The 15,027-nt window shown below is 35.5% G+C and overlaps 1 protein-coding gene across 1 annotated transcript in view; it reads left to right on the top strand.

Annotated features, from left to right (window-relative positions):
- CFAP54 (cilia and flagella associated protein 54) overlaps positions 1-15,027 on the top strand; it is a 118,676-nt gene that overhangs the window by 77,489 nt on the left and 26,160 nt on the right. Inside the window, exons 47-53 of the mRNA XM_027815404.2 lie at positions 500-586; positions 1,614-1,736; positions 4,554-4,607; positions 6,002-6,218; positions 6,568-6,662; positions 8,289-8,458; positions 13,914-14,016. Of these exons, the coding sequence (XP_027671205.2) occupies positions 500-586; positions 1,614-1,736; positions 4,554-4,607; positions 6,002-6,218; positions 6,568-6,662; positions 8,289-8,458; positions 13,914-14,016 (849 nt within the window). The remainder of the gene's footprint in view (positions 1-499; positions 587-1,613; positions 1,737-4,553; positions 4,608-6,001; positions 6,219-6,567; positions 6,663-8,288; positions 8,459-13,913; positions 14,017-15,027) is intronic.

Raw genomic sequence — 15,027 nt, forward strand, 5'->3', positions numbered from 1 at the left:
GAAATGAAAGTGAATAAATTTGTCAATAAACCTCATCACCATCCAGTTTATTTTACAATTGGTATCATTTTACTTAGTTGCAGAACTTCATTGTGTATTTTTTATAAAGCTTATAGAATTCTATTATTCTGTTACTTATACTGAAAAATTATTGCATCAAAATGCCGTTTTAGAAATCCCTTATATCAACATCTTTCCAGCACATTTGTTCACTGATGGTATAGTAAAAAACTCCACTTTGAACACAGAGAATAGTTTGGGGAAACTTTACTTTCTATGTTGTGAATCACATATAAGAAAGTATAAGGGGTTATCTAGCCAGCTGAAGAACTTTTTAACACATTCATCCTTCATAGAGTGTAAAAGTACTAGTGGTATTGGCAGTGAAAGCAGTGCTTCTATATTATCTATACATTTGTGATATACAATTGCAATGTGCATTTCTATAATTGTACACTTTGTGACATTTATAGCTAAATGACCTAATGTTTTCCTACAGATTTTACCATTGTTTACATTATACCAGTACCTTGTTTCTGAGATTTGTAAGGACCCAACTAAATGTATTGAAGGAAAAATCCTCAAGGTAATCAAACTTTCTTTTTATCATAGCACATTGTATATCAAGTAAATTTTTCATGATTTTGTTATGTAGTTGACTTAATATTTCTTCATATATCGCTACTATGAAAAATAGTGCCTTAAAGTTCAGCTGTTGCTTAGTGTTTCTCCGCACAACAGATTTTTGAATAGGACTACTTTCTAAATGCAATTATTATTTACATTCTTCATTTTAGTAGGATGTGGAGTTATTTATGCAGTTTTACTGTCAATGTCCTACAGAGACTGTTAAGTACTTCCATCATTTCTTTCTACCTCCATTTAACAAGCATTCTCCTTAAAGATATGATGATAAGATTTTCCCTCTGAAATCCAAACTTTTTACTTGGTATTTCTTATCTTGTTCTACTGTTCTATCTTTTCTTAAGTCAGAAATGTAAATTATTTTTTGTTCAGAGTGTTCACTGCCAGACTTATTATCAGTGTCACGGTGGAACCAGATTTTCAGACATCTGGAAACAGACTTTTGTTATTTCACTGATGTTCACTTTTTGGTTTTGTTTTGGGGTTTTTGAATACCTTGGGTTTTTTTTAAAGGAATCTAACTTGTAGTTAGAGTCAAGGTATTATTGTTTTTAGATATTTTCAGGAAATGGTAATATGGGTTAGGGAGAGTAGCTGAGTACTGTGAGGCTAAGAGGAGTAAAATGTATGAAACAGATTTTGATATGGGGCTGATCTCAGACTGACACTCAGAGCTCTAGCCAGATGAGTTAAGTTATTTTCCTTTGTCAGGAGCAAGTTTTTGAAGAATATGGTGTTTGGGGTTTTTTTATTATTTTTGTTTTTAAAAGTGAAAGACCGATCTTTGAGATTTCACTTATTTACTCTAAAATGTAAAAAATATTTCTTTCCAGTGAATAACATTCTCCATCAATGTATTATTCTAGTAGCCAAATCTATTTGAAAATTACCTTTGAATACATTTTATTTTGAGCAAAAAGAATAACTGAAAATTATTTAAATCAAAGGTTTTCTTATTTTTTTCACAGATTAAAGTACTTACAGATATAGGATTTTTTACAGAGGCCTTTCATGAGCTGTCTTTGCTGAACTGTGGAGAGAGAATTCCATGGAAAATTCCTGCAGGATATAGAAAAATTGAACAAATGAAGGTAAATACCAGAAAAGTATAACACTGAACTGTAACACTCAATTTCTTCATGAAACTGCACATACTCCATGTCTGCAAATTATTACACGTTCCTGAAAAATTTATATTTCTTTCAATAGGCAGGTCAAATAGCATTGAATGACATGAATTTCTCTCACTGAACAGCAGGAAAAAAAAATTTTGAAACATACATTCTGTCTGTTTTATACAGGGAGTAATGCAGATAATACTGTTGAAAAAATAATCTGTGATTTCATATGTAGACAAAGCAAATATGGGTAGAGTCCTTGCCCCATTAATGGCAGAATTCCCCTGCCCCAGCCCCGGAGCAGGGCAGCTGGGGCGGCCCCCAGCCCCGGGCATCGGGCACCTCTGTGGGGCTGGGGTCAGGCCGAGGCTGGGCCAGGACATCAGCCTTCAGGTGGGGGACAGGACCAGGCCTGCTGAGGAGAACTGAGAGCTTCGACACAGCTCTGCGATGGCTGCACAGGGTCGTGGGTCTGGGTGAGGCTGGGCCGGGATCTGGCCCCAGTGGGTGGGTGCGGGTTAGGGGGCCACAGCAGGTCCGGGAGGTGGGGACCTGGAGACAAGCCCTGCTGTAGCGCCGCTAGGGCAGGGACTGATGGCCTTAGGAGCTGACATTGGGTCATGGGCTGTGGGCAGAGTGCAGGGAGCCCCAGGAGATGCTGGGCAGCAAGAGCTGTTGGCGCCTTTAGAGCCCTAACAGTCACGGCACCCCAGGTCAATTTCTTTGATTTTCTCCATATCTAAAGCCAAGTAGTGATCTTACCTTGATCACTAATGTACTGCAAGGTCATAAAGCTGGTAACAATTGACCTGGTCTTTGTCTTACCTGTGAACGTACCTGTGCAGGAAGATACAGTTCAGAGCTACCAGGCAAGCCTCCCCCCTAACAGTTATGTAGCCTTTCCTTGTTTTCCAAGCACTTACGAAAGTAATCTACTAAATTGTTGCTGGATGGATATAGTTAAGGTCTCCCTTACCTGAGTGATGCTTTTGGGTAGGTGTCACCCCATGACAAAGTATGTGTGCCAGCACTAGGGAGCTGGGCTGAACATGGGATAGAAGAGTAGTGGAACACCCCTTTTGACAGCAATGTGCATTTAACTTGATTGGACAGCCACTTTCTACACATGCAATAGGATGGTATTTCTAATCTGGTCAGAGTTAGAGGCTGGTGCTAAAAGAGGAATTCCTAACCCACCTCCATGACTTCACATTTGCTTCCCTTACCCTGTGTTATAGATGGTGAAGCTGACGCTGCAGAACAAATTAATTTTAATGAGCTGATTTGAAGGGAAATTTCCCCTCTCCCAGCTCACCAAACCCTGAGAGGGAGTTTCCAGCCCATGGACTGACTGTCCTTACATTGCAGCCTCACAACAGCTATAACCAGCACCAAGCAGCAGTATCTTTTTTTGCTATAGCCAACAAATCAATGTCTAAGCTAATTAATAAGGGAATAATTATGATTAAATTTATGATAGGATGTCAAATTTATGATAGGATGTTAAAAAACCAGAAATATGGACAAGCACTCCTAGAATAAACCGCAGTGGTACTAGTTTTTAAATGAAACATGAACTTAATAAAAATTAAAATATTTATCAAAAAAGGTGACCTTTTTAATTTTCCTGTGACACTTTCATACTAACTGCATGGGAAGAAACTGAAATATATTGGTTTTCCTTAGAGCACAAGCTACACTACATTCCTATTAGGTTGAGCCGTAAAGAGTTATGAGCATCCTCACTGGAGTTGATTCTGTGAAGCTTCCCTGTTCGTGGCTATAGTACAATGCATTTACTCCTTACTGATACTAGTCAGGTTAAAATGCATTTTTAAATCCTTTCCTTAATTTGTATATTGTCTGAAGAGCTCACAGAGTTAGGACAAAGTCTGGCTGATTTGTCACTTGTCTTTTTTTTCTAACTGAGTTCGCAGGTGAGTGGCTGAACAGCAGAGAAGGTTCAGCATTAGGTCTCTGGTTAGGGTGTGATGCATGTAAAGCTAAGTGCATGCTGGACTTTTGCACAGCTCTCAGAATAAGAAGGACCCATGATCCAGGAAATGACAGAGATGATAGAGGGCTACATCTGGACTACAGAGTTAATAAAAGAGTTAATAAAAAACACAGAACCCAAGTGGCAGTTCTGTGTAGAGCTCCCAGTTATTGATGGAAATGATCTTTACCTCTGCTTTTTCCTTCCTTTCCTTTCCTCAGTAGACTGGTTTGTATCCTGGTGAAAAGGTAAAGGGTTTTTGACTATGGACTAGAATTAGGGTTAGGGTTCAGAAAACTGAAGCATGTATAAGGGAAGAAATAGTTGTTTTAAGAGCCCTCAAGGAGGCTGAGGTCTCATGTTCATCTTGACTTGTAGCTCTTGTTTCAGTTCCATTCACAGATCTCTGTGCTCTAGTGAATAGCAGAGGTGGCATGTGCAAAGTTTGGAGTTACGTTTGGTATTCAGAAATGTGAAGAACATAAAGGCAATTGATAGTTGATGTTTATAGAGCTCCTAGAATTTGGAAAAGGATTTTTGTTTTTTGCCTTTTTGTCCCCTTGCTTCAAGTTGAAGAATCCTGGTGAATGGCATAGGAGATATAAGAATAGTTTTGGGTCTTGGGTTATGGTTCAGAAATGTGAAGCCCATAGAAGCTAAGTAATTGCTGGTATTTTCAGAGCCCTCACAGTATAGTTGGAAATGCATTACAGTTGTCCACTGCTCTGCGAACTGATTTATTTTATACTCATACTGTAACACGTTACTTATTTGGGGGTTTGTCCATTTTACAGGCCTTACAGAAATTTGACTCCTCAAAATCTCTCCTGACTGTTACAAATTTACAGGTAAAAAAATTCTGAAACAATAAAAAATGTTATGCTAGACATAAGTATTTATTTCAGTGGCATAAGTTAGAGATTATTTGGATCAGAAAATATACTTGTTATTAGTAAAAAACATTAAAGAAAAAACATATTCTTCTTAACAGTTTAACATTTCCTAAGTTTTAGATTTTATGGCTGACCTCTCAAGGGAGAGGCACGTATCATTATCACCATTTTTCAGATGGGAGACCCAAGGTGTGCAAATCTGTGACTTGTCTGTGGAAAGCATGCTAGAAGAACTATTCAGGTTTTGTCATGATATGTAGGGTCTGGTGTTTATCCTGCTAAAATACCAAGAATATCAGTCATCTAGCCTTATAATTTCTATCAATCAGAGCTGTCTTCATAGATGTAATTCAGATTGGGGTTGAGGCCCATTTCTGGGGAAAAAAAAGGTGATTCTGTAAACCAGTTAATGAACAGTCATTTCTCATTTTAATTAAAATCACGTTTGTCAATGACTTCTTTTTTGTTTTTCAGTTTTAATAATTTTCTTTAATTTGCCTTGCCACAGATTCGTTGAGCTAGTAATGGTAAATGTTAGCAGAATGTGGAAAAGAAGCTGTACCATAAAACCAAACTGATAAAGTAGAAAACCCCCACTTTTTCCCTCTACTTTTCTCTCTTTTGTTTACAGTAAGCTTGTGTGTCTCCTACAACTATCGATATTAGAAGACAAACGAGATGTCTGCCTTGACAGCTTTTGATCTCACTAGTTTCAGATTTATTTTGAAGTTGTGCTTTATCTTCAACTTTTGATTTGAACACTTCACAGTATATATGGGACTCATTGCTCTTGTTATGATTTTGCAATGCTGTGTAGACTTTCAACTTCTAAATTTATTAATCTAAAGTGAGAATATTAAACTCAAGATAAGGCAAGGATGCTGTAACAAGTAACAAAAAGATTATATGAAATATGCTAGAATGGTTTGATACAAGAAGCTTTTCCTTGCTTAATCTTTCTAGTCAGGGTGAATTGTAACAACAGACTTTCCTTTGAGTTGAGATTTCTGAACTACAGATTTACCTACATATTTTTTGTCGCCACCTTAGCTCAAAGAATGCTATGGACACTGCAGAAAACTAGAACTCACACAGAGTAATACCTAAAAATTTATAGATTCACCTTCTACTGGAAAACTGATCACTGAGGCTGTAGCCTCAGTGCTAAGGGGTGACTTAAGTTTGGTAAGGAAAACAGCAACTCATCCATAATGACTAAGAGCATATTACTAATATTATTCTTGTTAATTGTTGTAAACATCATTATTAATAGAAGTAGAATATGCCTTGAATAAGAAAAATATAAAATATGTAATTTCAAATAGTCCCAATTGTTAACTTTCTTGTAGGTACTGGAAGACATATTTAATTGGAGTCTGTCTTTAACAATGGTGTCACTGTGCAACCAACAAATTATGAATAAATTAGCTCTAGCCAAAATGCATTTCATCATTTGCCTTTCTGCCACAATAAATAATATACCTGAAAAAGTGGAAAAACACATCTATTCTGTTGATAACAGCAGCTTGAAGGAGCCAACCAGAATTACAGCATCAAATGTAAAAGGTAATCATAAAGGTGGTGGAAAAGTGCATCTGTTCTGCAGCTTGTTTCAAGCATAGTTTTTCCACTTTTAACTGCATATGAATTAACCTGTCACATTAAAAACAAAATTAATATTAAATGTTGCTTCAAAAATGAGTCATTATTGAAAAAATAAACATTAAGATTTTTAAAGTTTTTTTTAGGTAATGTCTCTAAAATTATTAGAGTTCTATTCCATTCTTCTTCACTTATTTTGATATTGAAAGTCCCAGTTATAAACAGAGAAAAAAGGGGCATATTCTTCAAATTACTGAGAATGCTTTGTTTCTGTGTCTGTTATCTGAAATTTCATCTGAAATGTATTTGACAGTTGATGCTGATAAGAATTCAAGACAACAGGAACAAAGAGGCACAATGGTGCAGCTCGTTGATTGTAAAGATGATTTAAATATGGCCATGCTAAAGGTAATTTTGTTTTTTAGCAAAAAAAGGCTTAAGAAACTGCAGATTGTTCCAAAAACATTGCTAATGCTTTCAATGTAACAGAAGTTATGATTGGAGGATGGCATGAATGAGGGGACTAGAAATTTCTGTTTCTAATCTGATTGTAATTTTACTAACCATGTATGAAATCTTGGTGGTTTGGTACAATTTTTCAAATAGTCTTCATGGAAAATATTCTCATAATCAGATCTCACTATGACTGTTGCAGCAACAAGGGTAAAGACTGAATAGGATTTCATGGATAAAATCATCACCTTTTAGAGGCTGGTAGCTGTAGAACATGTCAGAGACGCTTTGATGGGGTAGTATGCTCTACAAATAAATGGAAAACCATTCTCTACCATATGTGAAATGTCTCAAAGTTTTCATGTTCCTCTTTCTGATATTTTATTTTGGAGAAAACATATTAGTTTATTAGCTTCTTTGTTTGAAAGGGGTTGGTTTGTTTGGTTTGTTTTGGTTTTAGTTTTTCATGGAATCATTTAGGTTGGAAAAGACCTATGACATCATCAATTTTGTTTTGTTTTATTTAATTGTAAAATTCATGCTTGGCAGTTTTACATCACAAAAAGACCGAAATTGAGGGCTGCCCTATTCTTCTTTCAGAGAGGTCTTCCACTTTGGAAGTATCTGATTTTGGCTGCTGTTACAAACAAAGTAATGTACAAAATACATCTGGAGAAGTGGAGGATGATTTTGTGTGGCTATTGGTATATGCCATACACTAGAAACTTGAAAATTTAGTATAGCTTGAAATTACCTTCAAAACAGCATCTTGAATATAGATAAGATAAAAATCTTAAATTAATTTAGATGGGGGTCACTTAAGACACATAATATATTTCTTAACCCTTCTGATTTTTCTTTAACCATTCTATTATTCTGTTTTTTTAATTAGAGCTCTGAATTCATTGAGGAAACTGGTCAAAAAAAGATACTGGATAATACAAACCTTTGAATTGCTTTTTAGTTCTGCTGGAAGCTCCAGCATTGAGATTCTATTTCAAATCAACTTTCTTTTACATTTGGTTTTCACATCTTCTTATAGCTTTGTTTATCAGAAAGACTGTAATTTATAGTTGGACTGTAAATTATATATGGACATACATATAATATGCAGGACACATACTGCACTCAAGGATTTGTCAAAATATAGATAGAAAAGACTAATATTTCTTGCAACATCTTTAATGTTGTATTTTGATATTGTATTTTACTGCTTAAAATTACTAAGCATAGTAAGAAGTATAGTATGAAATTATCAAGTATAACTGTGAGATGAAGAATGAAAAATTATTAAGTAGTATTGCTAAGCCTTATAATATGTATTTAAGGATAAATTGCAATGGTACAGGCATGATTAAGGTTTTTCTACTTTCAACACATTGAATCTGTAAACCTGAAAAAAGCAAAATGAAACCTTCCTGCTATTTATAGAAAAGGCATCTTGTATCCAAGTTGATTTGTTTTAGGGTGCAGTGATAGTAAGCAGAATAAATATACTTGACAGAATAAAATACTTTGTAAGAAATTTTTTATTTTTTACATTAATTTTTTGAAATCATACAATGCTGTTTTCTTTTCTAGGGAATTTTATTGACAGAAGCTGAAGAAAGTCTTAGCCATCTTGTGCAGAACATACAGGACAATTGTGATGGGGAGGTATCTCAGTGCTCTGCTGAAGATATAGAGACTCTTATTGAGGCCAAACTTCAGCTTGCTGCTATTTCTCAGCAAAGGCATCAAGCAGCTTTCAGGTAAATAATATTATGAACAACCTTATGTTGCACAGCCTTGACTACAGAAGATTTAAAAAGCCCAGTAATTTTCCCTTTGAATCCTTTATGTAAGCATTAGTATTCTAAATCTTAGTAACCAGTCATAACAACCCCAGTAGTATATCTACAAGTGTAAGTCACACTGGCATTTCATTTTTTATTATTGCTTTTTTTTACTTTTTAAAAGTTCATCAGTTATTGGACTATGATTTCTCTGTGAGGTGTTTCTGTGATACAGTGTTATACAAAAACAAGGAAAAAGCTGCAGTCTTCACTGTTTTTGCAAAAGTCTGGATATGTTGGATTATGCATTTTTTTATAATGTTACAGTGTCCAGCAGACCACTAACGTTATCTCTGAACTACTGAATTCTACGTCGTTCTAGAATGCCCTGTGTTACTGTCCTAAAAGAACATCTCCTCTTGATGTACTTATTGGTGTAAAATTAAAATGTTAAAATTAATTTGATTTGAAAGTATTGATGTAACCTTTAACATATTAGAATATATTTTGAGCAGGTGTGAATTATATTTTTAGCAACAGTGTTTTAAATAGTGTTGTATTTACATGATCTACCAGATATTTTCTCCAAATTACAATTTCCAAATTCTGTGATTTTTTTGAGGTTCTGATTTGTTTTGGAGAACTTCAAGAAATTATAATTATGCTGTTCTTTGAGCATATGGGACATACAGAAATATATTAACTCTTTGTAGAGGTTAAATTCTGAACACTGTTTTGATCTTTTAGCTAGGAGAATTCTTCCGTCATACCTATAATTTTAAATTAATTTGTATAAGAAGGATAATAGTTTAACAATACATCACTTTTATTGGTGTCAAGGTCTTTTTATCCAATTTTTTATTAGGTTGAAAAATCTTTGTGGGTACAAATTTTTAACTAGAGATGCAGCACATAGAGGTGTAGTACAGTCACTTGCCAGGCTATATTGAGATTAGGTACAATGTAATCAATATTTATAACTTTTTTTAGCTCTAATCTGACAAAGCACAGCAAAAATTATTACAGTAAATCTTACATTATTGTAAGTACCAAGCAAAATGCAGAATTTTTATTGTTGGAATAGTGGTGAAGATGGCTGTAACACTCTTAGTGATGAAGTAGTAGGTGATTCAGCAGGCCAACAAGTAAACCAGTCTCAATATTTTCCTTTCTACCCAATTAAGAAAAAATTAACATAGTTTTCTTCTATGTCAAAAGCAAACTATCTTCTTTCTCCCAGCTGTCTCAGGTGAATAAACAAACCTCCAAATCAGTTAACCATTAAAAATAGCTCAATTCCTTTTTAGCTGCTATGGTACAGCAATAAAAAAATAAAATCAACATGGACAGAAGCTTCACAGTGCTCTATGGACTACCGAAATGAGAACAGTAAGAGCACTGTAGCATGGTCTTTCTACCCGGGTTTTGTTTATGTTATTTTAGAAGATAGAAGTTTCCCAAGAATTCAGATATTAGGACTGTAATAATTTAGTAGTAAAATCATTATTGAAGATGTGAAGTAAGAACTTGTAGGCTACTTGTGGACGTTTCTCATCATGAATTATTAATCCATTTCAGTGCCTTTTGAATTAGATTAATTTACCATAGATTTGTCAAAGAGTAAAAAAAAAATCACTGGCCAACGACCTCATTGTGCTTTTGAAAGCCATGTGGATTTTAGAAAATTATCATATTAGTAACAAAGGACCAGTATGCAGACTTATGAAATATCCTGTGCATAAACCTGGTTTAGCTTGATACTAGGCTTGGTAAAACCTGTATTAGTTCTGACCCAAACTTTCTGTTGTGGTTTAACCCCAGGCAGTAACTAAGCCCCAGAGAGCCACTCACTCCTCCCTGGTGGAATGGGGGAGAGAATTGAGAGAGTAAAAGTAGAGAAAACTTGTGGGCTGAGGTAAAGACAGTTTAATAGGTAAAGCAAAAGCTGTACACGCAAGCAAAGCAACACAAGGAATTCATTCACCACTTCCCATGGGCCAGCAGGGGTTCAGCCATCCGCAGGGAAGCAGGGCTCCTTCATGTGCAATGGCTACTTGGGAAGACAAACACCATCGCTCTGAATGGCTCCCCTATCCTTCTTATTCCCCCAGTTTTATATGCTGAGCGTGATGTCGTATGGTATGGAATATCCCTTTGGTGGTCAGTCCAGGTCAGCTATCCTGGCTGTTCCCCCTCCCAACTTCTTGTACACTCCCAGCTTCCTCACTGGTGTGGCAGTGTGAGGAGCAGAAAAGGCCTTGACTCTCCATAAGCTCTGCTCAGCAGTAACTGAAACATTCCTATATTGTCAACACTCTTTCCAGCACAAATCCCAGACACAAAGCCCAGTACTAACTACTATGAAGAAAATTAACTCTCCCCCAGCCAAAACCAGCACACTTTCTCACCTTGCTTAACTGATTCTGGTATGTAAGCCATTTTCAGTGCAAGACCCTTCTTTTTGACATGCAATTATATCCTAGAGTGTAGTTTCTCTCTTGTCTTATAACTTGTCTCAGATCGAAGAAATTTTTTTAGTGTATCAGGGGTTCCAATGGATGTCAAGCATTTTATGGATCATTTTTTGGGACTCTCAAATTTTTGATGGGTGTTTAATGGGCCTTATATATTGATAGTTGTCAGACAGCAGGAAAAAACCCCACCAACAAACAAAGCAAGGGCTTGGGTTTTTTTTAACCTATTTTACAATTTTATTGCACTGCCATCCTGGAAACTGCTGATATATCTGCCTCACATACAAATGAAACATTCCTTCAGACAGCTGAATGTTTCCTGCCTGCCAGCCTAGAAATCAAACTTTGCATGATATTACAGAAATTCATCATTTTTTTCCTTTGGCAAAATGACTTAGTGGTGAAATCGTTATAGTCAGCTGTACTTTCCTATTTTGATCATCTTGTCACTTTCTGATTCAGCTGATAAAAGGATGTGTATTTTGTCAAGGGAAATATATAGACACATCACTCTTGTTGACAGCAGAAGAGGGTCACAAAAATTTCATCAAGGGAAGCTTCTACATTACAGCTTCTGTCTTGCAAAAAAATTATGCCTCAGAATAAGTTTATGTATAGGACTAATCCTGTTGATCTCAAGGAGAGTATTTACATGGTGACCCCCCAAAGTATGTGAGCTTTCTAATTACCTAAATACGTGTTTGCTTATGTGAATACATGACTGCTTAAAGCAATACATATATGAATGTTTGGGCTTCTGGTCTACATTTTACTCATGAAATTTATATTTAAGCATGTAGGTAAAAATAGCCTCATTTTCAGAACTGCTAAATGTTGACAACAGCAGTTACCTGGAGTCAGTGGTGCTCAAGATGTAAGGTTACTATTTCTTAAAAGCCTGTAGATACTCTTGGGTGCTGCACCTTCTCCAACTTATTTGAGAATTGTTAACCATAGAATATCAAACAATGTTTTGAAAAAATCAGGTTTTGCTGTAATTTTACTTTGATCCCTGGTTTCAAGGGAAAGCTCTTCTTAATAAAAAGAAAGAAATGCAGTTGCGATATTTCATTGCATTATTCTTACTGTCTGTATTGCTTTTTTAAGCAAATTCTGTTTTGTCTTTTCCATTGTTAGAGAGAAGGTTATCATCAAATTCACAATTGATTTATTCTGTTTTCATTTTGTTGAATAAAACTGAGGTAAAGGGATGATGAAGGAGATTCATAAGGATTGAATTCTGAGAGCTGAAAGGCAAGATATTAACGGTTTTGGTTCTCATTGTTACTTTGGGGTCTATTTGTGCTGAATTGGTGTAATCCATCCAGGTCTGTATCACAGAAAGAGCCAGCAGGATAGAATCAGGAATGACAGGAAGACTTTAACTACCCTCTTATCTCTGGAGGTTATCCATTCTGTGGTTAATTATATGTTGGCAGAATAATGTGAGTAATTTCAGAGTAGTGAAGCTCTTGTTCTGACTTCTTTGTGCATGAATCAAGAACTTGGCCTTTACAACAATTAGTCTAGAACTTCTCAAAAGCAGTAAATTCACGCAGAGTCTGAATCTCTCTTGCGTTAAAAGCTCTTTACAGTGTTCTAGCAGTGTGAAAGGGACTTAAGTTGTTCATACATTACTTTTTTTTCTTTTGTGTCACAGCAGCCAGTCTCTATGTGAAGAGACTGTCTCTATGTAAAAAGACAGCAGGTATGAGAATTTTGCTTATACATTTTTAACAAATAACCTGCTGAAAAATCTTTTCACAGGTGAGCTAGGGATGCCCTCAGGTACTTTTGCATCATTAGGAAAATTTGTTTCAGTAGGTAAAGAATAAGTAGAATTGTAAACACACCTCCCCCCCCCAAACCAACAAAAAAAACAAAACCAAAAAATAAGCAACCCCAAAAATGTTTTGGAGAAGAGGTAGGGAAGTAGACATTTACAGATGTAAAGGAAAATATACAACTAGAGATGGAAAGCTAATAATATGAGACATTGGGTTTGGGAGTTTCTCACAGTATGTCGAATAGTGTGTTGTTTGGGCAAGAAAACCTATGTGAAAAGACCTCACTATGTTGGTTTTGCAGGCATCTTCATATCATGAAAATAATTGTATTCACAAAGTGTGCTGTTATAGATACACTTTTTTATAGATGTAATGAAATTTGAACAGTGTATCTGAAAGCTTTAAAAAGACAGCATAAAAAGGAAAAAAACCCTAGTAGTTCATATTTTAAGAAACCTGACAATATTTTGAGCTGCAAGTTTTTGACATGTGGAGCTGAATGCTGCACGAGTCCTAATAGTGTCTGTATCTTTCTAGATGCTGTTTGGAGTGAACTCCAGAAAAGGATTGATGATTGGGTTTTTTTTCAGTGCCATGTTTGTTTACTAACAAGGTTTTGCCAGGATGGCACCTGGTTCAGTTTTTGGTTGATGGTGTTTACTAAGATCCTGTGAGCATTTGGTCATATTGATTTAGCAGAAGGATTAACATATAGCCTAAAAAATCTTTAAGGAGGAAGGTGTTTTATTACCTCTCTCGCTGTGGATGAGATGCAGAGCTCTCCTAATATATTTTGTCATTTGCAGTTATTTACAGCTTCTAATTTCTAAAAGCCCATCCCTGAAGACAGATACATGTAACTGAAAGTTATAGTGGAGTTCTGTTTTGATTGCTCTAACAGAATATGATATATCTTGGTTTATCCATTATTATCAGGTTATGTCTGTTACTGGCAAAACTTTTTCTCTTACTGCTGTTACCTCTTTCATACTGCAGTACCTACAAATTTGGAATATAGTCCAAGTGCAATTTTTTTGTTCTACTAAAGAAAAATTGATAACTGCTGATAGACATATCTGATGTACTCAGAAACTGAAGTACCTATTATAATAAAAGCATAAAATGGCAAATATAATTAGTATTTTTTAATAACATTGTTCTGTATCACAGTGTTGCTTTGGCTTTCTCTGCAATTCGACTTCTCCAAGATGCAAAAATTTTTAGGATGGAAGTGACACATTCTCAAGAAGAAAAGGATGAAAGGGAGTGTTTGGTATGTGTGGATATTTGTTTTAAACCATTGTTTAGTATATGAAGTCTTGTATTTAGTGCCGAGTGATTTTCAGAATACTAGAATGTAGCGGGCATCTATATTATGTGGTTACCATTAACCTGGAGAGAAAATTGTGTATGACTTGCCTCAGATACTTGCTTGCCTATAGTATATTCAGTATGTCTATAATCATAATTTTAATTTGTATGTGGCTAGGAATTACAGTTTTTATTTGTAAACTCTCAAATGGCAGCATTGAAAGTCTCCTTTTGTTTAAAAAACCCATACAAACAGAAAGGGGAAAAAATAGCTATGAGGTGAATATCTTTTATTATTCAGTTAAGCTATTTTAGGGTTTTTGCTTGAAAACCTACCACAGAATATCCTATTTCAAAAAGCCAGACCAACCAGTTCACATTGTTGCTGTGTTCTAAATTTAGTAAGATTTCACCTGACTTCTGTTGACAAACATGTAGGGATACTGATCTGTATTTTGGAAAGCCAATGTACAAAACCTATTGGTTATGCACCACACATTCACTCGCCAGTGCACAGTAAGTCAAACTGATTTACATGGACAGAGCAGTTGGGCAGTCACATCAGATTTTGTAACATGCATAACAAGACTGGAGTTACCTGCATGCAGTGTAATTATTCTCTGTCTGTGTTGACTATCAGGGTCTTCTGTCTTTCTGCACTTGCGCCTACATTTTCTTAGGACTGCCCTGTAACCAGTAACAGAGTTCTGGCTTTTTTATTCCTCATTTGCATCAACACAAGTCATTCATAACGATTTTTGAATAAGTGAAACACAGGTGCAGCAGCATCCATTTATTGCTTGCTGGAGCAAATCTTTAGAATATGGATTGTAGAATTTTTGTAATAGAAAGACTGTTTATACTATGTGAAGATGGCAGACTGAGTTGAGCTGAGAATTCTCCCAAACACTTCCAGTACTATATTACATTAACATTTGTTTCTAATCACCAGAAAAAATAAAACTATAAATAA

The sequence above is a fragment of the Falco cherrug genome, chromosome 5, assembly GCF_023634085.1.
Source record: "Falco cherrug isolate bFalChe1 chromosome 5, bFalChe1.pri, whole genome shotgun sequence".
In the NCBI taxonomy this organism is placed as follows: Eukaryota; Metazoa; Chordata; class Aves; order Falconiformes; family Falconidae; genus Falco; species Falco cherrug.